This window comes from Procambarus clarkii, chromosome 18 (assembly GCF_040958095.1).
Source record: "Procambarus clarkii isolate CNS0578487 chromosome 18, FALCON_Pclarkii_2.0, whole genome shotgun sequence".
NCBI lineage: Eukaryota > Metazoa > Arthropoda > Malacostraca > Decapoda > Cambaridae > Procambarus > Procambarus clarkii.
The window spans coordinates 39,234,275-39,259,274 of record NC_091167.1 but is presented as its reverse complement, the minus strand read 5'-3'; the positions used below and the strand labels follow the sequence as shown (position 1 = coordinate 39,259,274).

Below are 25,000 nucleotides of genomic sequence, written 5' to 3'. Positions count from 1 at the left end.
ATCACAAAGTTCGGTGTTAGGACCCTTTCTTTTCTTAGCAAACGTCAACGACCTAACCAGCCAGTTGTCATGCCTAAATAAAATGTTTGCCAAACACACAATTTAGGTTCATTAGCATTTCCAGGTTCCACCATGTATATGCAACCCGTCCTCATCAACAGAGGCCAAATGCACGTTAATCCACCCGCCAAACCATCTGTTTGTGAATGAAAAGCACTTTCTAAACGAGTCACATCTGATTATTATTTACTTTTCTCGAACAGTGCATCATTCGCGTCCCCTGTTCGAATCGCACCTTTCTAAACGCTTCACCCACGTACAACAAATGCCAATAACTGCCAACAGAACCTATCCACCTAACCTAACCTAAATTAGACCTAACTATTCAACATATTCTAGCATGAAATAACATTAACTTATATTTGAGAAAATGTCAATTTTCTCAAATACGCAATACGTTAAAATTGACGAAGGCGTTTTGGGGTCGACTGCCGGTTGGACGAGCTTTGCCTGAGGACAGTATGCATTTATGCGGCTAACATAAATTGTATGATTTATTACAGAGTCAGCCATCTAGTAGGATAGTTTACCAGGCAGAGGCCTAGTTTGTGAGCACTGCAAACTTTGGTCGGATTATGAGAAAATCTGCAAAACATCACCTGTGTCGTTCTCGACTCCCCACAGAGTGCACTGAGACATAAGCTAACTCCTGATGGCTGATGCCGCAATTCCAGGGTGGATAGTCCGGGCCACCCGTGCAGGGTGTAGCAGTGAACAGTCCGGGCCACCCGTGTAGGGTGTAGCAGTGAACAGTCCGGGCCACCAGTGCAGGGTGTAGCAATGGATAGTCCGGGTCACCAGTGTAGGGTATAGCAGTGAACAGTCCGGGCCACCAGTGCAGGGTGTAGCAGTGAGCAGTCCGGGCCACCAGTGCAGGGTGTAGCAGTGAGCAGTCCGGGCCACCAGTGTAGGGTATAGCAGTGAACAGTCCGGGTCACCAGTGTAGGGTATAGCAGTGAACAGTCCGGGTCACCAGTGCAGGGTGTAGCAATGGATAGTCCGGGTCACCAGTGTAGGGTATAGCAGTGAACAGTCCGGGTCACCAGTGTAGGGTATAGCAGTGAACAGTCCGGGCCACCAGTGCAGGGTGTAGCAGTGAGCAGTCCGGGCCACCAGTGCAGGGTATAGCAGTGAACAGTCCGGGCCACCAGTGTAGGGTGTAGCAGTGAGCAGTCCGGGCCACCAGTGCAGGGTGTAGCTGTGAGCAGTCCGGACCACCAGTGCAGGGTGTAGCAATGAGCAGTCCGGGCCACCAGTGTAGGGTGTAGCAATGAGCAGTCCGGGCCACCAGTGTAGGGTGTAGCAATGAGCAGTCCGGGCCACCAGTGTAGGGTGTAGCAATAAACAGTCCGGGCCACCAGTGCAGGGTGTAGTGGTGCAGATCCAGGCGATCAGTGCAAAGGCATATCGTGCCAAGCCAGTAAGCGGACCAGCCAATACTGTGGTCGGTGAGAAACAGTTTCCGAGCATCAGAGGGTGCATGGGGAAGGGGGATGTTCGGGGGAGAGCGAGGATTCTGGATAAAGTGGAGAGCCATATTGAATATACTGTACATCATAGGAGGACGATGGATTGGTTTGGAGGGGTTGGGAACGGCTCGAAGGGCAAGAGGGAGAGGATGGATTTGGTGAAGACAGAGGGGAAATAAGCAGTGGAGGTCCTTAACTGACGCCGCAAACGGAAATAAAATTATTATAGATTGAGTGTTTTTCATATTCCGGAGATCGTCAGTCTTTGAGAGGTGTTGCTTTGAGTCTCTTGCGTCCCAAGAGGTTAATGGAAGGCCGCAGGCATTTGCCTCAAACGCCTTAAAAGGTCAAGTTCAAGGAGACACGTCCTATTATCTTTTGTCTAAAGGGAGTTATCTTGAGGTTATCTTGATATGGTTTCGAGGCTAAGCGTCCCTGTGGCTCGATCCTCGACCAGGCCTCCCTTTTGTTACACACCCCTAGGAAGCAGCCCGTAGCAGCTGCAGCTGTCTAACTCCCACATACTTATTTGCTGCTAGGTGAACAGGTGCATCAGGGTGAAAGAAACTCTGCCCATATATTTCCGTCTCGGTCGGGAATCGAACCCGGAACTGACGATGTGTGTGTGTTAGATAATTATGTCTACAGACATAATGGAGGATAGTATAGTAACATCGGGACTACGAATCCCCAGCGCTGTCCACTCAGCTGTCAAGTTCCCCATTTTGCCTGACGGCTATATTGCTTGCTGCCACGCACTTTACGTCACGTTGCAATCAGTTCTGTGTTACATTATTTGTGTGTTCAGAGTGATTGTGATTGTGAGCCAGATACGCCCCTAAAATTTTGTAATGTAATTCGCTGTGTGTGCAAATTTCTATAACTTCACGGTATAATTAGATTATACTGGTTATCTTTCAAATTGGATGCATCTGATTGATTTGGGATGTAGAGACTTTGTGATTTAGAGTCCTAGCGATACAGTCTTTATGACGTAGAGCCTTAGGAAAGTAGAGTCTCTGTGATGGAATCTATGGAAGGAGGATGTCTCATGGATGTAAAGAGCCAACTGGGACAGGCTCTTTATTTCAAGGCCACTCTACTCACGGGCCCTACAGGGCGGGGGATGGACAGTCTCGTGTGCAAGGGGCGGAAAGAATGAGAAGAGAAGACAAGACACAGAAGAGAGGGGGAAGAAGAGGCAGAGAGGAGAATAAAATAGTAAACAGAGAGAAGTATACAAGAGTAACAGAGAGGAGAATAAAAGAGTAAACAGAGAGGAGAATAAAAGAGTAACAGAGAGGAGAATAAAAGACACACACTCTCCCTCTCTCTCTCTCTCTCTCTCTCACACACACACACACACACACACACACACACACACACACACACACACACACACACACACACACACACACACACACACACACACACACAAACACGCACACACACACACACACACACACACACACACACACACACACACACACACACACACACACACACACACACACACACACACACACACACACACACAGTACTCTACACTGGCGAAAATTAGAACTTCATTCAGAAACTTAAATGAGGAAGCTTTTAGGGCGCTTTACACTGCCTACGTGAGACCCGTCTTAGAGTATGCCGCGCCATCATGGAGCCCCCACCTGAAGAAACACATAAAGAAACTGGAGAAGGTTCAGAGGTTTGCGACGAGGCTTGTCCCAGAGCTACGAGGGATGGGATATGAAGAGCGGCTGAAGGAACTGAACCTTACGACACTAGAGAAAAGAAGGGAGAGAGGAGATATGATAGGGACATATAAAATACTCAGGGGAATTGACAAAGTGGAAATAGATCAAATGTTCACACGTAATAATAACAGAACGAGGGGACATGGGTGGAAACTGGAAACTCAGATGAGTCACAGAGATGTTAGGAAGTTTTCTTTTAGCGTGAGAGTAGTAGAAAAATGGAATGCACTTGGGGAACAGGTTGTGGAAGCAAATACTATTCATACTTTTAAAACTAGGTATGATAGGGAAATGGGACAGGAGTCATTGCTGTAAACAACCGATAGCTAGAAAGGCGGGATCCAAGAGTCAATGCTCGATCCTGCAAGCACATATAGGTGAGTACATATAGGTGAGTACACACACACACACACAAACACGCACATATTCTCAGAATGCAGCCTGTGGCACTTGTCTAACTCCTCGATATCTGTTTACTGCTAGGTAAACAGCGGCATCAGGTGAAGAAAAGCTAGCCATTTTTTATGCCTAGACCTGTAATCGAACCCGGGCCCTTATGACTATGATTTCAGAGCACTGTATGTTCGGCTGCGAGGACCTTGCTTTTGTTAATAATCCTGTAATCCTGCGTTATCACTATATCCCATGTGGTCTAGTGGCTAGGATACCTGGCTTTCACCCAGGAGGCCCGGGTTCGATTCCCGGCATGGGAAGCCTTTTCTAGAAGACCTTTTAAATTTTCAACTCACAAAATCTTATTTAAAATCCTTTGCCTCGAGGGAGGATAGCAATCATTAGATTGTGAGAACTCACGATAATGAGATTTTGAGTTTCAGGCGCTGCCTGCACTCTGTGTGTGTATTCACCACCTAGTTGTACTCAACTAGCTGTGTTTGCAGGGGTTGAGCTCTGGCTCTTTGGTCCCGCCTCTTAACCCCAAGCTCTGTGTGTTGGGGTCTTAACCTTAACCGTCTCAGTGTGTGTGTGTGTGTGTGTGTGTGTGTGTGTGTGTGTGTGTGTGTGTGTGTGTGTGTGTGTGTGTGTGTGTGTGTGTGTGTGTGTGTGTGTGTATACATAGCCACGTGTAGAGGTATCAAAGGCCGCCGCCACCCACGAGAGACCGACAACGAGCCTCAATTAATATACATTTTTTCCAACCCAAGAACCTTTGATGGACACTTTTTTGGGGGACTCAGAAAAGGGGGGAATTTAATTGATCATTTTTCTCACAAAGACATTTATTAAACATTGTCTGCTGGACGCGTTATTAGATTTTCCAAAATGAGTTTAATTATGTTCGCTGTTTTTTGCCCCAAACTGAGGTTTGTTCTTTGATCCCTCAGGGCAATTTTATTGTTAAATTTTTGTTGATATATACGATATATATATATATATACATATATATATATATATATATATATATATATATATATATATATATATATATATATATATATATATATATATATATATGTATGTATATATGTGCATTTGCGAGTACTGGCCTGTATGTACTTGCAGGATGAGCAACAATTCCTAGGTCAAGCTCCTCGGTCTAAGGTGGCCTATTGAAATGGTTCAATATATGATCGCTTTTTGCAATCAAATATGGAACCTTGAAATTCAAATTTTGGATCTTGAAATTATGTGTGGTGTTTGTCCAATTTGCCTTCCGGCGCATTCCGTGTATAGTTGCTTTAGGACTTATGTGTGTAGGCCTCCGATCAGTCACTGGAACCGGTTACGTTATTCAGAACACAATGCACCAGTCAGTTTACAATCACTTCGTAAACTACTGCTGCTCTAAAACTGCACGGCTGAGTATCCACAGCAGTAATTGGGAATCTGATTGCAAGTCGATTGGAGGGTTGTTTCCAGGGTAAACTATTAAGGTTTATTATGAGGTGCGGGAAGGAAACGATCTAAGCCGGCTTAGAGAAGTAAAATATCTTCACGTTCTCGGCTTGCGTGGACTTGGCTCTTGTTAATAGTCTTGTAATACAGCATTATTACTATATCCCATGTGGTCTAGTGGCTAGGATACCTGGCTTTCACCCAGGAGGCCCGGGTTCGATTCCCGGCATGGGAAGCCTTTTCCTTCGGTCGCAAAAGCAGTAAAGTAACGGAAGTGAATCATCCCACTTTACCTAGAGTTCTACCCAGACTCCTGCCCAACCATTTGGGCTGGACGGTAGAGCGACGGTCTCGCTTCATGCAGGTCGGCGTTCAATTCCCGACCATCCAAGTGGATGGGCACCATTCCTTCCCCTCCGTCCCATCCCAATTCCTTAGCCTGACCCCTTCCCAGTGCTATATAGTCGTAATGGCTTGGCGCTGTCTCCTGATAGTTAATAATAATGTTACCCATACTCTTCCCATTCAGGACGCGAGAGTAATGCCTACTAGGATATAAGAATACTCTCTCTCCTTGCCATCTTCCCTGTTCTTATCTTTCCTTCTATTATTATTCTTCCCTTCGTTAAAGCTCTTTTTCAAGTGAAATTAAATCTATCTCCCTGAACCTTTCCTTAGTGCTCAACCCTCTAAGTTCCTGGTCTAGTCTTGTAGCAAGCTTCTGGACTTTTACTAAATTTCATGTTTATTTTGGGTATTGTGTATTCCACGCAGGTGCGGCGTATTCTAGTGCTGTAGAGATGTAAAACATTACTTGTGTTCAGGCATACATTCAGGTTAATTTTCTAGGAGCATATGTTCAACTATTGTTCATATTCGTCAACACACACACACACACACACATACACACACACACACACACACACACACACACACACACACACACACACACACACACACACACACACACACACACACACACACACACACACACACACACACACACACACACACACACACACACACACACACACACAGTTAGGGGTCTGGTAGCTGAGCGAACAACACGCAGGACTCGTAATTCTGTGGCCCGGGTTCGTTTCTCGGACTAGGCAGAAACAATTGGGCAAAGTTTCTTTCACCCTGATGCCCTTGTTATCTATCAGTAAATAGGTACCTGGGAGTTAGACAGCTGTTACGGGGCTGCTTCCTGGGGGGGGGGGTTAGTTAGAAGTTAGTTAGTTTCAGTTGATTAATTGACAGTTGAGAGGCGGGCCGAAAGAGCAGAGCTCCACCCCCGCAAGAACAACTAGGTGAATACACACACCCACACACACAAACACTCACATCTGCTGAAAGAGGGCCAGTGTGGTATCAAAATACAAAACAATGAACAGAGAAGATTCAAGTAACTGCAGACCAATCTCACTCCAAAGAATTCCTTACAAACACCTTACTATTGTACAAAACTAAACTGGAAAAATCAGAGAGGTTAGCAACAAGTCTCGTCCTAGAGAGTGTGAGAGAGATATGGGTTAACAAAACATTGAAGGAGCTGAAGTTAACGTCTCTGGAGAAGAAGAGAGAGGGAGAGAGGAGATGGAGAAAAATATAGATGGAAAAAGACAATATGCTCAAAATGAATACCAATTAAAAATTGGCGAATGAATGAGCGATAGAGATGATAGAAATGTTTCGTTTTTGTAAGATATTAGGTAAATATAATGTACTATACGACAAGATTGTAGAACCCATTTCCATTCACAATATTAAAAGTAGATATTTATAGAAAAATAAATCGGGAATCATTGCCTGAGACAATTAACGGCGGGAAAGGCGGAGTCCAACAGCTAAAGCTCTATCCTGGAAATAAAATCAGATGAGTAATAATCAAGGTACATACATAAACATGTACAAACTTGAGAAGCGTGTACAGGAGTCTACCACAACCAAGGCTTACACTACCAACACCCACACAACTACCACACGAACCACCATCGCCACAACACCACCGCCCGCACCACCACCACCATCCACACCACCACCACCACCAACACCCCCACCAACACCACTACCACCAACACCACCACCACCAACAACACCACCACCAACAACCCCACCACCACCACCACCAACATCACCAACAACAACACCACCACCACCAACATCACCACCACCAACATCACCACCACCACCAACACCCCCACCAACACCACCACCACCAACACCACCCCCACCACCAACACCACCACCGCCCACTCCAATTTCATCTCTCCACTGAACCGGGCAATTTTCCCCTAGCACTGATTTCATAATCCCGTCCTCTCCCTTGGCTTTCATTCGTTCTTCTCCCTCTTGTTTAGTCGGTCTTTGTCAAGGAGCTTCACATTTTTGTGTGTCGTTATTACCATCTCTTTCATGTGCCTCTCTTTCATAGGCTTCCGGACCACTTATATTTCCAACATTTCTCTCCAGCACATTTGGAATATTCCAAGGACTCGATATTGTATTATATATATATATATATATATATATATATATATATATATATATATATCATGAATTATAATATAAAAACAAACATTGTATGAGTGTTAAATCTAATTCACCAGGAAACAATTATCAACATTTATTTCAGTTTAATTACCAAGAAAGCATAGTTAATATTCTCTCGTTAATTAATAAGCAGTCGGTTGTAAACTTCGAATTTGAGAATACATTATTGCCTCGACTGTGTGCAAGCATTGTACTGTGATCAGCGTCTCACTGAGTGTAAGTAATATTCCTTATGTTAATAACACTTTCTGAAATTATAACATCAGAATATAAACTCTGAAGTTAATTTGAGAGAAATTATGCTCTAACGCTACATAGTGTTCCTGGGGTCATGGCCTTATTTTGATTATTAATTACGTTCCACTTGGAATGGTTGGTGCAGCGACGGTATTACTTCTTGCTGGTCGGGGTTCGATTCCGGAAGGTCCATGTAGTTGGGCACATTTCCTTCCCCTCCGTCCTCATATTACAGCTCCTGGCCCTCACATTGCTTCAAAGTGCTACATAGTCATTCTGGCTTAGCACTTTCTCTTCATAATTACCTTAGATATATTACATTTATTAAATGTAAATTAATCACTGACTTTCAAATCGTTCTGTGGACAATAAAATATTTTTTGATTATGTTCTTCACTTACCTTCCTGTTACTTAGATTCATTAAAAATAATGTGTATTTTTCTTCGTCACATAATTAATTTTGATGTCAGTTTATTAAAGTAATTCCTTAACTTTATATATATATTTATCTTCTCTCGGGCAGACTAGGGTAAATAGGATTCTGGTAATCCTGTTTTAAACATATCCCTAATGCAAGAGTCTCTAGTTCACTAATACCATTCTCCACCTCGTTACCGAAAACAACTCCACTCACCAACGCACTCATCAACGCCCCCCCCTCTCTCCACCCTTCCCCCCCACCTCAGCTCGATAAACGCTAACTCTCCCGAAGGTTTCCTATTCCCCAAACATATCAAAGAATTTTAGCATAGAAAACCGAAGGAATTCCTTTTATTTCTGTAGGCAAATATGTACTGAGTCAACACAAAGTGAGCACTTGAGCCGAGCACTCGGTGTAAACACGGAGGGGAAGACGCTAAGGATGAAAGCGATTGATCCCCCACTACAGCCAGGCAGTCTCCTGGCCGACCAACTGGGTGCGGCTACCACCCACTCTGCCAACTAACCTGCCATCAAACTAGCCACCCAATCTGGAAACCAGCAGCCAGCTGGCTGGAGAGGCTGGCTGCTAACTAGATATCCAGGTATCCAACCTGGCTATCTGATAACTGGAGAGGCTAAGTACATAGCCACTTATCCAACCAGATGCCTAGCCATCTAGCCATCCAGTCCGATGGACAGTCATCCAACCAGTTCCCAAGCAGCTCTCCAGCAATCAAAATTACCAGCGAGCCATTCAACTCTGTAATTAGCCAATCGACCAGTTTGGTAGATAGTCTACCAGCCAGCTTCCCAGACAAGGAACCAGCTGTCTAGCCATCTATTATGTTCGCCAAACAGCCATCTCGCTAGCCAACCCATCAACCAGCCATATTAATTATTGCGTGAAGGCTCCACGCGATTCAGCCCTGTGAGTGGGGGAGGGGGGAGGGGAGGGGGGAGGGGAGGGGGGTTGGGGGATAACTGGATAAATACATCAAGTCTGACAAGGAAAAAAAAGTCTGTTGCTAGACTGTTTGCTTTCCTGGAGTGCCACTTTCCAGGTAGTCTGGCCGCTCTAGGGATTTGGCGGTTCTCACAGCAGCCGGCCCTCTGTAGGAGGTAGGTGGTAATACGTCTTGTGGCACGGAGGCTGTGGCACGGAGACTGTGGCACGGAGACTGTGGCACGGAGACTGTGGCACGGAGACTGAGAGCACGGAGACTGTGGCACGGAGGCTGTGGCACGGAGACTGTGGCACGGAGACTGAGAGCACGGAGACTGAGAGCACGGAGGCTGTGGCACGGAGGCTGTAGCACGGAGGCTGTGGCACGGAGACTGAGGGCACGGAGACTGAGAGCACGGAGACTGAGAGCACGGAGGTTGTGGCATTCAATTGGGCAGATCGCGTTCAGAAAGGCTGATGGAACTGAGTGTTGGTGAAGGCATTCCATCAGGGTCATGGTACCCCTGTATGGTTGGTGTAGATTTTTAACCCTCTAACCCTGTCCATGGAGGACAGAAGAAAATGTATATATGCTGGTTAGCATTGTACATGTGTGGCCACGTCTGTGGTAGAAAATAATAATAATTATAATAATAATAATAATAATAATAATAATAATAATAATAATAATAATAATAATAATAATAATAATAATAATAAAACACCATTATCACCCCTCTCCACGACCACCATCCCTCATCACCCGTTAACCACCATCACCACCCTCTCACCACTACCACCACCCCATCACCGTCAACACCCTTCACCACCACTACCCCTCAACACCAGCACCAGAACCACCAGCACCACCATCACCAACACCACCACCACAACCACCACCCCTCACCACAACCACCACCCCTCACCACAACCACCACCCCTCACCACAACCACCACCCCTCACCACAACCACCACCCCTCACCACAACCACCACCCCTCACCACAACCACCACCCCTCACCACAACCACCACCCCTCACCACAACCACCACCCCTCACCACAACCACCACCCCTCACCACAACCACCACCCCTCACCACAACCACCACCCCTCACCACAACCACCACCCCTCACCACAACCACCACCCCTCACCACCACCACCACCACTACAGACCCCAAACCAACAAGGAATAAACACGACCATCGTCTCGTGGCCCAAAATTAACTGCTTGAGGCGAGGACAAATACACCAGGAGACACCATCAGGGCATGAAAGACCTGAGCTAACTGTCTAAGACTGCTTTGATGTACACACAACCACCCACCTCCCACCCCACCACCTCTTTCATGCCCTCTTTCTTTGAAGGAGAGGTGGGAAGGGGTGGGGAAGAGGGAAGGGGGGAGGGGGGTATGGATGGTGAAAGGGGGGGGGAGAGGGGGGATGGATTTTATTGTCTTATTATTATTTATTTTTTATAGTTTATTTTTGGGTCAATGCGTTTTTTTTTCTCTATATGTTTGTCATATTCCTACACTCTCCCTCCTCCTCCCCCCTCACCATTGTTTCCTTCTCTGCCTGTCTGCCTCTCTCACGCTGCGTCCCCTCCTCTCTTCTTGCTTCTCTTTCTCTTCATGCTTCCTCTCTCTCTCTTTACCTCTCTCTCCTTACCTTACTCTCTCTTTCCATGCCACTCTTTCTCTCTCACAGTGCCTCTTTCTCCCCCCTTGCCTTCGTCTCTCTTTATCTCTCTCTCTCTCTCTCTCTCTCTCTCTCTCTCTCTCTCTCTCTCTCTCTCTCTCTCTCTCTCTCTCTCTCTCTCTCTCTCTCTCACAGTGCCTCTTTCTCCCCCCTTGCCTTCGTCTCTCTTTATCTCTCTCTCTCTCTCTCTCTCTCTCTCTCTCTCTCTCTCTCTCTCTCTCTCTCTCTCTCTCTCTCTCTCTCTCTCTCTCTCTCTCTCTCTCTCTCTCTCTCTCTCTCTCTCTCTCTCTCTCTCTCTCTCTCTCTCTCTCTCTCTCTCTCTCTCTCTCTCTCTCTCTCTCTCTCTCTCTCTCTCTCTCTCTCTCCTACAAACACAGACAGGTGAGCACAGTTCAGCGCAGGTAAATACATACACAATAACATCCGGGTTCATCACATCTCACGCCAAAAGTCAGTCATTTTCCCCGGCCTTCAAGCAGCATCATCCCCCCTGAGCCACGGACACCAATGCAATCACCCAAGGATTCACAACTTGCCGTGCTTGCAATCAGACTCACATTCACGAAATTTAAGTCATAGTTGCTGCGACACTCAAAAATTATAATAATAAAAAAAACAGCCTCTCTGTCTCATTTCCTTATTCAAAAAAAAAATGATAGAATTCTCAAAGTGTTTGTTGGACAGTTGGAGAGTTTGTCATGGTGTCTCACCGTGTTGGTATTTGGTACTCTTTTTCTCTAGTAATTATCATTATTATTATTATTATTATTATTATTATTATTAGTATTATTATTATTATTATTATTATCCATCGAATTCCTCTGCCTCTGTTTCTCTTTCTTTTCCCTCGTCCTTCCTTGACTGCCTCCTCCTCCTTCTCTACCCTCCCCCCTACTCTACCCCCTCCCCCCTTCTCTTCCCCTTCCCCCATCCCCCTCCCCCCTCCACCCTCCCCCTGGTGGGCACATGGGGTCCCCCTAACCCCCCCCCCCCGCTGGTTCCCTATAACAACGCTGACAATAAACAAGACGACCCGTCCTGCTGGATTTTGTCGCGAAGAACTAAACTGAGGTCAGCTGGGGCGTCGAAGCTCGTGGCTGAGACATGGGAGAGAGAGAGAGAGAGAGAGAGAGAGAGAGAGAGAGAGAGAGAGAGAGAGAGAGAGAGACAGAGACAGAGACAGAGAGAGAGAAGAGAGAGAGAGAGAGAGAGAGAGAGAGAGAGAGAGAGAGAGAGAGAGAGAGAGAGAGAGAGAGAGAGAGAGAGAGAGAGAGAGAGAGAGAGAGAGAGAGAGAGAGAGAGAGAGAGAGAGAGAGAGAGAGAGAGAGAGAGAGAGAGAGAGAGAGAGAGTGAGAGAGAGAGAAATAGACACGTAATTTATGGCAACAAATCACCAACAGTGACATCAACATCAACTAGTATGACAACAACAACAATAGCATCAACAAACAACAAAACAATACACTCGGCCTCCACAAACCACCAGACACATCTCCATATATATGTCCCGCCTCGTCAACAGAATTAAAAACCCATTCAGTGTCACCAAAAGAGAACAAAAACACACAGACTTGTATCTCATAGTTGTGAGGTTAATGTTGTTGTTGTCAACACTGTCTGACGTCACCACATACCCCCTCTCACCCCCCTTCTTCAAGCTCCTTCCGTCTCCACGCTCCTGATATCCTATTCTTTCACCATGCCTCTGATATCCTATTCTTCCAATACGCTCCTGATATCCTATCCTTCCACCGTTATATGCTTACTTCCTACACTATGAATGAAATCCTTTGCCTGATCCATTGACAGGTATATATCTAAATAAATGGTATATATAATTGTATATATATAAATGGTAAATATATAGGTATATATCTAAATAAATGACAGGTATATATCTCTTGTATATATCTAAAAAAAAAAAAGGTATACTCCCTTGTCCCCAAATTTTAAGCATAAGAGTATCCGTAACTATTCATGGTATGAAACAGATTATATGTTAAGAATAAGTTCCTAATTATTAGGTCAATGAATTTCTGGTACAAATTTGCTGCCAGATGAGGGGGTGACAAACTTTTCTGAATGACCCTTGACCCCAAACTCACCCTTATTCGAGCCCATGTTCACAACCCACCGAAACGAGCGAGTAAAGTGTTGAGAGGTTAAAGGCACTGACCCTAAGGAAAGGACCGTAAGTGCTACGAGGCCACTGAGCACGACGGTTGGGCCATTTTCAGAGACTTTGTGGCAATAGTGTCTAACCAGCTTCAGTGTGGGCAGCGAGCAGGTTTGGTTAGGAATGCTAGACTACAAATATATTTGGGAATTCGGTCCTTGGACCCGGTACTGGAACCGGAATAGTCCTAGGCCAGGGGTACTGGAATCGGATTGTCCTGGGACGAGTACTGAACCAGATTCGCCTAGGGAAGGAAACTGGAATCAAATTGTTTTTAAAAACGTGTAATGGAACCTGATTGTCCTAGTTCTGGGAACTGGAACCTGGTTGTTCTATAGCCTTTTACTGGAACCAGATTGTCCTAAGGCCCGGTACTGGAACTGGTTAGGCTATCCAACGATTGTTGTGTGAGGTTTGTTCATGTGAAAGTGTTGCGTGCATGTTGGGTGTTGTGAGTTCTTTGTTGCGTGTGTTGTGAGTGTTGCAGCGTCACAGTAGCAGCACCAGCACCATCATAGTAGCACAGTAGTAGCACCACCACACTAGCACCACCACAGTACCACACCACAGTAGCACCACCACAGTAGCACACCACAGTAGCAGACCACAGTACCACCATCACAGTAGCACCACCACAGTAGCAGACCACAGTACCACCACCACAGTAGCACCACCACAACAGTAGCAGACCACAGTAGCACCACTACTAGCAGCACCACAGTAGCACCACCACTAGCACCACCACAGTAGCACCACCACCATTGCCAGGCTGACCCAGAAGAGCCACATCTCACCGAAACGTGATAAATCGTGTCTCTTATTGGCAGCACCCAGACCGGAGAATCCACGACAAAATTCTCCGCTGGAAACGAACCACGGAATTGCTGTCGAAATGGTGCTATTTGTATCCTTTATGACAGGGTCCAGTCGTTCCTTCCCTCTCCTCCTCCAAACTGCAGCTGCCGGTGACTTGTGCGAAAGGCGCAATTTTAGTGCGAATTATATTATATGACCGAGCGATAGAGGTTGACGTAGAGCGATTTACCCAGAAATTAGAAGCTGAAATATAATCTGGATGTTAAATTCTTTTGGTCGATTTCAGTCAAAAAATGTCAGGTTTTGAGGTAAACTTTACAGTTTCGGGTAAAAGAGTTTGGAAGTCTTCAATAGTTACTGTTTTAACAACCAAACTTTTAAAGGTGCAAATTGACGCCCATATGTAACAAGCTTCCAACAGTCGACTAAATGACTAACTATCCAATCTGCTAACCAACCAGTTATTCGACTGACATGGCAAACGACCATTCATTCATGCAATCAATAAATCAGCCGATTAAGTGACCTATTAAGAGCCTGATCAGTCGACCAGCCGAACACCTGTGGCGTAGGCAAAGAAAGTTTTAATAGAGTATATATAATCCATGAGGCCTCCTACCCCTCCCTCCCTCCCCCCATCCTTCTAGCACTCCAACCACCCAAACCCGTTTTCTTTCAAGCACAATCCATCCTCCTGCAAGCACCTCCATCAACAGCCTCCCAAACTGATCCTCCAGTAAGCATCACAACTCCCCTACATCTACTAGCAAGTACCATCACCACTCCCCCCCCCCAACCATCCACCAGCAAGCACCACCACCAACTATCATCCTTCAGCATCATCCTCCATGAAGCACCACTATCCACCACAACCCCAACCCATCTTCATATTAAGATACTTCAAATAACAAACAAGTGCCTGCTTTTAATACATGAACTGTTGGAAAATACAGTTAACGTTGCAAATGAGAATATGTAATAAGGCCAATCAACTAACCTCAAATCCAGCTCTCACTACAGAAACACTATCACAACTTTTTCACAGTTGATGGGCCCCTGAACTTTAATTTTCACCTTATCCTTCATCTCCTGTATTTTTGACCCCCCATTCCCTTCCTCCCTCTTCCATCCCCCTCCCCTCACCCACCCCCGCCTTTCCACCGCTTACCAAACCTTTTCGTCAATCAAAAGTCAACTGCTCAAAGTAGAACTCAGACCTCAGATAATCAAAGAACAACTCACCTAATTAAAGTTAGAACCTTAACCAACCTGACCTAACTTTACGTAACCAAAAATTTACAATTAAGTAGCCGCCCCGCTAGGAGCGCGACCTTCGCTCTAACCACCAAGCTCTGTAGGGATAATAATAAGGATAATAAGTGGGATAATAAGTCTCTAATTATATTTATATTGATGACATGAAATATATTCATAATCTGGGTCCCACCTGCTATCTTAATTATACGTATGGTAGAGCTCCAGACTTTCTATTGGGTTGATATCTTCCACACAATATATTATCAGAAATGTTCGCCATTTAAAAGTAATTTTTGTAAAGTATTAAAGAGGTCAACATGGACAGTAAAGAGGTCAATATTGAGAGTAAAGAGGTCAACATGGAGAGTTAAGAGGTCAACATGGAGAGTTAAGAGGTCAACATGGCGAGTAAAGAGGTCAACATGGAGGGTAAAGAGGTCAACATGGCGAGGACCCACACACACACACACACACACACACACACACACACACACACACACACACACACACACACACACACACAAACACACACACACACACACAGACACACACACACACACACACACACACACACACACACACACACACACACACACACACACACACACACACACACACACACACACACACACACACATGGCCAACCACACAATATTGTGTGTTATATGGAGAGCCAATATTCCTTACACCAGTGTCGCGCCAGCCCAGCAACTCTTACCCATCCCAACAAGACCAACCAACCATGCACCTCCCTACCTCGCCCACACACACCCGTCGACACCACCCAAGTCATCGGCGACCATCACAACACTGCAGGTGCCTTCCAGCCTTCCAAGTCCAACCCCACCCACCAAGTCCCATTTAGAGAGTCATGCAAATCCCTATATCCTTGATGAATCACGGACATAGAGGCAGTGTTATGCTAAGGAGGAGGAGGAGGAGAGGGAGGAAGAGGAGGAGGAGGAAGATAAAGAAGAGAAGAAGGAGAATGAGCGAATAATGAAGGCGAACTTAAGCTTACTAATTCATAGAGAGTGTTTTGATCCAGCGAGCGAGCCTTCAAAGGCATCCTTCTTGCTTGACTTCACAGGCAAGCTTCCAGGAATGTGTCAGCCAGATTTTCTAGATTTTTTTTTCATTTTTGTCCCTTTGTAATATAATTAAAATTTTCCATCTCCCCTACTTCAAGAGCCTGGCTCTTGCTATACTCTATCTTTATGGTGTGTTTTATATATATATATATATATATATATATATATATATATATATATATATATATATATGTATATATATATATATATATATATATATATATATATATATATATATATATATATATATATATATATATATATATATATTCTTGTTCGCCACATTGCCAAACAAGAAGCTGCGACAACACCACATGACACTGCCCGACTTAGAGCTGTAGCAGCTCCCCATGCAGGTGACTTCCTATTAACAACCCCAATGTCAGCAACCGGCACTCATATCACACCGCAGGCCCTCCGAATTGCTGTGGCTTTCCGCCTCGCTGCCCCTATCCACACCGAATACAATTGTATTTGCGGCGAAGCAGAGGCCGACAGGTACGGACGGCATGGCCTTCTCTGCCAATGGACAGGCGGATAGCATGCAAGACACAGCGAGGTTAACATTATTAAGAGAAGCCTTACCACAGCCGGTTGTCCAGCAGAGAGAGAGCCCCGTTACCTAATGCCCCTCAACTCTGATAAGCCTGTTGGTTGCCCAGATGAGATCACGGTGAACCCCTGGAAGACAGTTGGTGTGGGACTACACTTGCGTTTCAACAGCCAACATCTATGTTAACTTCAGTGATGCACAGGCAGGAGGTGCTGCCAATCACCGGGAAGCAGCCAAGTCGCGTAAATACAGAGATCTTGACCACCACTATAATTTTTGTCCCCATTGCCTTAGAGACACTTGGTGCCTGGGGTAAAAGTAGTGCTAGTTTTTTGAAGGAGCTGGGTTCTAAGCTAATCGAAACAACTAGAGACCCTAGAGCCGCCAGTTTTCTCTTTCAACGCCTTAGTGTGGCGATCCAGAGAGGAAATGCTCACTGCATCCATGATTCCTGCCCACCATCTGAGGAGCTGGAGGAGCTTTACAACTTGTGACAAGTAGTCTTGTACCTTGCATGTAACCAATGTTGTAACCCTTTTTGTGCAATGAAATTTTAAATAAAGTTAGATATATATACACACATACAAAAGGTATATTGTATGTGTATACATACATACATTTTACCTACATACAAAAAGAATAGGGGTGGTAGGAGAAGAAAATATCAAAGTGTTCAGTGAAGATCCACAAGGTGTTCTCTGAGTACACTTCATTTTCTTCTCCGAGGTTATGGGTTCCTACACTCGCACCAGAGGTGGTATCCATTTTATAAATATATATATACATCTCCCTCCCTCTCTATTCTTCCACCTCCCCCTCCCCCTCTCTCTCCCTCTCTCTCTCTCTCTCTCTCTCTCTCTCTCTCTCTCTCTCTCTCTCTCTCTCTCTCTCTCTCTCTCTCTCTCTCTCTCTCTCTCTCTCTCTCTCTCTCTCTCTCTCTTGAATCTGTATCATGGTCTCTTGAGCCAATATCTTGTATTCTGGAAACCGTATCTTGGCCTCTGGAGTCTGTATTTTGGATTTAGGAAACCGTATACTTCGCCTCTGGAGTATGTGTGTGTGTGTTGGTCTTTGATCAAGTGTGTCAGGACCGCTGGAAACTATTTATAGGTGTCTAGAAATTGTCTGAAATCTTGAAAACTGTCGCTTGGTCTTTGTAAATTATCTCTAGGCATCTGAAATTTATATATCTGATTCCCTAAAGACCTTTTCTGTATAACTGTGTCTGTCCCAGCTCCTATAAATGTTTTTGATGCTCGATAAGGTATCTGAGCTGTTAGAAACTGTCTTACTTACTTATTGGTTTAAGTATTTGTTCTCTTTGCTTCATTTATATATTTTGTTTCAGCGTTGTTTGTTTTGTTTTGCTTAAATTATGTACTCTTTTTTGCCTGTTATACTGTAGCAGTCTTAAGGATTTAAGGCTCAGAAAAATACAGTTATTTACAGGAAAATTCTCGAACATTCACAAGTCAACCACACGCACACACACAAACAAATACGAATCATCACTTTCCAAACACGAAACCAAACACAGAAGCACGCGTTATCATCCGGCCTACCCCCCCCCTTCTCGACCTTCCACCTCACCCCCCCCTCTCGGCCTTCCACCCCTCCCCCCCCCCTCTCGGCCTTCCACCTCCCCCCCCCACTCGGCCTTCCACCTCCCCCCCCCACTCGGCCTTCCACCTCCCCCCCCCCACTCGGCCTTCCACCTCCCCCCCCACTCTCGGCCTTCCACCTCCCCCCCCCCCACTCGGCCTTCCATCCCCCCTCCCCCCACGTCCAAACACAAACATAGCTGTTACCCTCCACAATACCATTGATTCTCAATATTCCATCTATGGTAATGTCCACTGCTGACCGCCTTCCCCCACCGACTTTTTTTTTTATCAAAACCCTCTGTATCCTTCCCTTCCTGTCTCCTTATCCCTTTCTTCTGATCTCTTCCTTCCTATCTCCTTCCCGTTCCTTTTGATTTTCTCTCTCCCTCTCTGCTTCCCGTTCCTTCGTTGCTGCTCCTTCCCTCATATCACTCTCTTTATTTCTCTTTTCTAAAAAAACACTCCTCACTTCCCCAACTATCTCTCACGTCCACCCCTCCTCCCTCTACATACTCTCCCTCCCTCACACTGCAACTATTCTCCCTCCCTCACTCCATCACAGTCTCCCTCTCTCGACTCATATCTTTAACTCCTTTCTCCACCCTCCCACAATTACTCTCCCTCTCTACCATAACATTCCCTCATTCCATCTCTCACCCATATATCCTCAGTCACACCCCCCCCCCCTCAACTCCCTACCATCCCTCTTCTCTTCTACCTCCTTATGCTAACGGGCTTCATCCCTCTTCCCTTTGATCTGCAGCCTCGTGAGAGACTCCAGCAGCAGTACGGTACTTTGCACCATCTTTGTTTCTGTTCTGTTGGCCAGTTTTGTCCAAACATTATTCTTCAAAAAAATGCTTTTATTTTCTGTTTTCAGATGTTGTTTTGTCCGCAAATTTGCTCTCAAAGTTTTATTTGAAATGGAATCTGATCAAATAAAATGATTTGAATATATAAAATTCTATTTTTTAAGGTAATGTACATATATATGAGGTTTCTTTGAGGGTCCTCGATCCAATGATGCTTTAATAAATAGGAGAATAGTATGGGTGTCTTGAGAAAGGGGGCGTGATGGATGATATGGATAGAGGGATAAGGTAAGAGAAGGATTTAGATGGGTTAGAGGGATGGAGGGGGATGGGGCTCTACTCTTCCCTACTCCTCTTTCCCCCTTGCCCTACATTTAAATTTAATGGTCAAATGGATCTTGGTGATGGGTACAGATCTTATATAGTGCGATATTCTATGGTGTGTGTGTGTATTCACCTAGTTGTACTCACCTATTTGTGCTTCCGGGGGTTGAGCTTTGGCTCTTTGGTCCCGCCTCTCAACTGTCAATCTACTGGTGTACAGATTCTTGAGCCTACTGGGCTCTATCATATCTACATTTGAAACTGTGTATGGAGTCAGCCTCCACCACATCACTTCCTAATGCATTCCATTTACTAACTACTCTGACTACTGAAAAAATTCTTTCTAATGTCTCTGTGGTTCATCTGGGTACTAAGTATCCACCTGTGTCCCCTTGTTCGTGTTCCACCCGTGCTAAAGAGTTTGTCTATGTCCACCTTGTCAATTCCCTGAGAATTTTGTAGGTGGTTATCATGTCTCCCCTTACTCCTCTGTCTTCCAGGAGACGTGAGATTTCAGCTCCTTTAGCCTTTCCTCGTAGCTCATACCTGTCAGTTCCGGAACAAGTCTGGTGGCATACCGCTAAATCTTCTCTAACTTTGACTTGTGTTTAACTAAGTATGGACTCCTTGCTGGAGCTGCATATTCCAGGATTCGTCTGACAAAAGTGGTATACAAGGTCCTGAACATAAGTTTCTAAAGGCAGTTCTTATGTTGGCCATTCTAGCATATGCCGCTGAGGATATCCTTTTGATGTGGGCCTCAGGTGACAGGTTCGGTGTGATATTAACCCCCAGATCTTGCTCTCTAATTGACTCTTGTAGGATTTCACCTCCCAGATGGTACCTTGTGTTCAGCCTTTTGCTCCCTTCGCCTAATTTCATTACTTTGTGCTTTCCTGAGTTGAACTTTACTAGCCATTTTCTAGACCATTCCTCCAGCTTGTCCATGTTGTCCTGTAGTCTCTGTCTATCATCATCTGTCTTGATTCTTCTCATAATTTTTGCATCATCAGCAAACAATGAGAGGAATGAGTCTATACCCTCTGGAAGATCGTTTACATATAATACAAACAAGATGCGTCCAAGAACTGAGCCCTGTGGGACCCTGCTGGTGACATCTCGCCACTCTGATGTCTCCGCCCTCACAGTTACTCGCTGTTTCCTGTTGCTTAGATACTCCCTTATCCACTGGAGCACCTTGTCTTTTACTCCTGCCTGTTGCTCCAACTTTCGTAACAGCCTTTTATGGGGTACTGTGTCAAAAGCTTTCTAACAGTCCAAGAAAGTGCAGTCTGCCCACCCTTCTCTTTCTTGCCTAATTTTTGTTGCTTGGTCATAGAACTCTATTAAACCTGTGAGACACAATTTACCATCTCTGAACCCATGTTGGTGGTGTGTTACAAAGCTATTTTCCTCCAGATGCTCTATGAGCCTTTTTCTCACGATCTTCTCCATCACCTTGCATGGTATTCAAGTTAGAGAAACTGGCCTGTAGTTCAGTGCCTCTTGTCTGTTACCCTTTTTGTATATTGGGACTACATTAGCTGTCTTCCATCTTTCTGGTAGATCTCCTGTTTCCAGTGACCTGTTATACACCATAGAAAGTGGCATGCTTAGTGCTTCTGCACCTTCTTTTAGTATCCACGGTGAGATTCCGTCAGGCCCAACAGACTTTGTCACATTCAGCTCCATCAGATTTCTTTTGACCTCATCAGTGATGAGGTCAAAAGCCTCTAAGGGTGCTTGGTTTGCCTCCTCCTCATGTAGTGCAGGGGCTTCTTGTTCTTTTGTGAAGACCTCCTGGAATCTCTTGTTGAGTTCTTCACACACCTTGTCATTCTCTGTGTATCTATTCTCCCCTTTTCTCAGTTTCATCACATGTTCCTTCACCGCTCTTTTCCTCCTGATGTGGCTGTAAAGCAACTTTGGTTGGGTCTTGGCTTTACTCGCAATATCATTTTCATACAGTCTCTCTGCTTCTCTCCTCACTCTGAGGTACTCATTTCTGGCCCTCTGGTATCTTTCCCTGCTCTCTGGCCTTCTGTTATTCCTGCAGTTTCTCCATGTTCTTTTACTCGATTGCTTCGCTACCATGCATTCCTGATTGAACCATGGGTTCTTCTGTTGCTTTTCGCTTTTCTCCTTTTGGACCGGGATAAATCTATCCCGGTCTGATGAGTGTGTACTCACCTAGTTGTGCTTGCGGGGGTTGAGCTTTATCTCTTTGGTCCCGCCTTTCAACCGTCAATCAACTGGTGTACAGATTCCTGAGCCTACTGGGCTCTATCATACCTATATTTGAAACTGTGTATGGAGTCAGCCTCCACCACATCACTTCCTAGTGCGTTCCATTTATTAACAACTCTGACACTGAAAACACTGACTCTGAACACTGAAAATATCAGTGAAACACCTGTTTCACTGATGATAAAAGGAGAAATGCTTGGAGTGACTCTGTACACATGCGACTCAAGCTTGGGTACAAATATTACTGGGAATATGGGAATACTGGGAATATAACACTGGTGCCAATGATGATGACACCAAGTGTAAACTATGTGGTATGTTGAGGTCTCACACTCTCAAGAACAAGAGAATGTTTTTGATTGTCTGTTGATGATAGAAACACTGAGATAAGGACGGCTCCAGAACATATAGCCTGGATGTGTCACAACGGAAAAATTGATGATATTTTGGAGATATATAAGAATTTTGCACCAAGATTGTAACTCTGTTGGATTGTCTGAATGTCTATTGCAAATTGTCTGAGTATCTAGTCATAAAATAATTTGTGTGTACGTCTTGGAACTTACTACATGTGTAAAGGAAGAAATGCTTATGTTTATAAAGCAGAATGTTCGGTAATATGTTTATTGTTTGTGATGTGTATTATATATACATGGTATACACACACACACACACACACACACACACATATATATATATATATATATATATATATATATATATATATATATATATATATATATATATATATATATATATATATGTCGTACCTAGTAGCCAGAACTCACTTCTCTGGCCTACTAATTCAAGGCCCGATTTGCCTAATAAGCCAAGATTTCATGAATTAATTGTTTTTCGACTACCTAACCTACCTAACCTAACCTAACCTAACTTTTTAGGCTACCTAACCTAACCTAACCTAATAAAGATAGGTTAGGTTAGGTTAGGTAGGGTTGGTTAGGTTCGGTCAATATATCTACAGTTAATTTTAACTACAATAACAAAAAATTTACCTCATACATAATGAAATGTGTAGCTTTATCATTTCATAAGAAAAAAATTAGAGAAAATATATTAATTCAGGAAAACTTGGCTTATTAAGCAAATCGGGCCTTGCATAGTAGGCCGAAAAGTGCGTTCTGGCTACTAGGTACGACATATATATATATATATATATATATATATATATATATATATATATATATATATATATATATATATATATATATATATATATATATATATATATGTCGTACCTAGTAGCCAGAACGCACTTCTCAGCCTACTATGCATAGGCCCGATTTGCCTAATAAGCCAAGTTTTCATGAATTAATTGTTTTTTCGACTACCTAACCTACCTAACCTAACCTAACCTAACTTTTTCGGCTACCTAACCTAAACCTAACCTATAAAGATAGGTTAGGTTAGGTTAGGTAGGGTTGGTTAGGTTCGGTCATATATCTACGTTAATTTTAACTCCAATAAAAAAAATTGACCTCATACATAATGAAATGGGTAGCTTTATCATTTCATAAGAAAAAAATTAGAAAAAATATATTAATTCAGGAAAATTTGGCTTATTAGGCAAATCTGGCCTTGCATAGTAGACTGAGAAGTGCGTTCTGGCTATTAGGTACGACATATATATATATATGTCGTACCTAGTAGCCAGAACGCACTTCTCAGCCTACTATGCAAGGCCCGATTTGCCTAATAAGCCAAGTTTTCATGAATTTATTGTTTTTCGACTACCTAACCTACCTAACCTAACCTAACCTAACTTTTTCGGCTACCTAACCTAACTTAACCTATAAAGATAGGTTAGGTTAGGTTAGGTAGGGTTGGTTAGGTTCGGTCATATATCTACGTTAATTTTAACTCCAATAAAAAAAATTGATCCCATACATAATGAAATGGGTAGCTTTATCATTTCATAAGAAAAAAATTAGAGAAAATATATTAATTCAGGAAAACTTGGCTTATTAGGTAAATCAGGCCTTGCATATTAGGCTGAGAAGTGCGTTCTGGCTACTAGGTACGTCATATATATATATATATATATATATATATATATATATATATATATATATATATATATATATATATATATATATATATATATATATATATATATATATATATATATATATATTTGACGTTGTACTGAACGGGGTGAGAATAGCTTAGCATGAGTTACCTCATCCCTTTGTGTGTATTTATATCTCAATAAACTTATTTTCAATTTCAGTTTCAATGGCCCGTCTATCGTCGTTCCCTCAGCCCTGGATTAGGTTAGGTTACGTTCGAGTTGGGTTGGGTTTGGGTGGTTTGGCTAAGATTAGATGGGTTTAAAAATTCGTTTGAGAGCCGTCTTGGGTAAGGTGGTACTTGTTATCGTACACCAGCACCCTCTCTAAAGCAGTTATCGTACACCAGCACCCTCTCTAGTGCAGTTATCATATACCAGCACCCTCTATAGTGCAGTTATCGTACACCAGCACCCTCTCTAAAGAAGTTATCGTACACTAGCACCCTCTCTATTGCAGTTATCGTACACCAGCACCCTCTCTAAAGAAGTTATCGTACACCAGCACCCTCTCTAGTGCAGGTATCGTACACCAGCACCCTCTCTAGTGAAGTTATCGTACACCAGCACCATCTCTAGTGCAGTTATCGTACACTAGCACCTTTCTCTAGTGCAGTTATCGTACACCAGCACCCTCTCTAAAGATGTTATCGTACACCAGCACCCTCTCTAGTGCAGTTATCGTACACCAGCATCCTCTCTAAAGAAATTACCGTACACCAGCACCCTCTCTAGTGCAGTTATCGTACACCAGCATCCTCTCTAAAGAAATTATCGTACACCAGCACCCTCTCTAGTGCAGTTATCGTACACCAGCACCCTCTCCAGTGCAGTTATCGTACACCAGCACCCTCTCTATAGTGCAGTTATCGTACACCAGCACCCTCTTTAGTGCAGTTATCATACTCCAGCACCATCTCTAATGCAGTTATCGTACACCAGCACGTTGTTGTTGTTCAGGTAGTTGTTCAGACTACAGACAGCAGAAAGGTCGGGTCCCGGAGTCAAAGCTCGACCCATGAGGCTAGAGTAGGTGAGCAGA

The 25,000-nt window shown here is 44.1% G+C and overlaps 1 protein-coding gene and 2 non-coding genes across 3 annotated transcripts in view; all 3 read left to right on the top strand.

The window, feature by feature from the left end:
* The window catches only part of LOC138366096 (uncharacterized), a 19,343-nt gene extending 10,161 nt beyond the window's left edge, over window positions 1–9,182 (top strand). Inside the window, exon 4 of the mRNA XM_069326829.1 lies at window positions 9,012–9,182. Coding sequence (XP_069182930.1) covers window positions 9,012–9,182 — 171 coding nt within the window. The remainder of the gene's footprint in view (window positions 1–9,011) is intronic.
* Window positions 3,919–3,990, top strand: TRNAE-UUC (transfer RNA glutamic acid (anticodon UUC)). The gene has a single exon. It is a non-coding gene; the product is annotated as a tRNA-Glu (tRNA).
* Window positions 5,295–5,366, top strand: TRNAE-UUC (transfer RNA glutamic acid (anticodon UUC)). The gene has a single exon. It is a non-coding gene; the product is annotated as a tRNA-Glu (tRNA).
* Window positions 9,183–25,000: the final 15,818 nt, after the last annotated feature.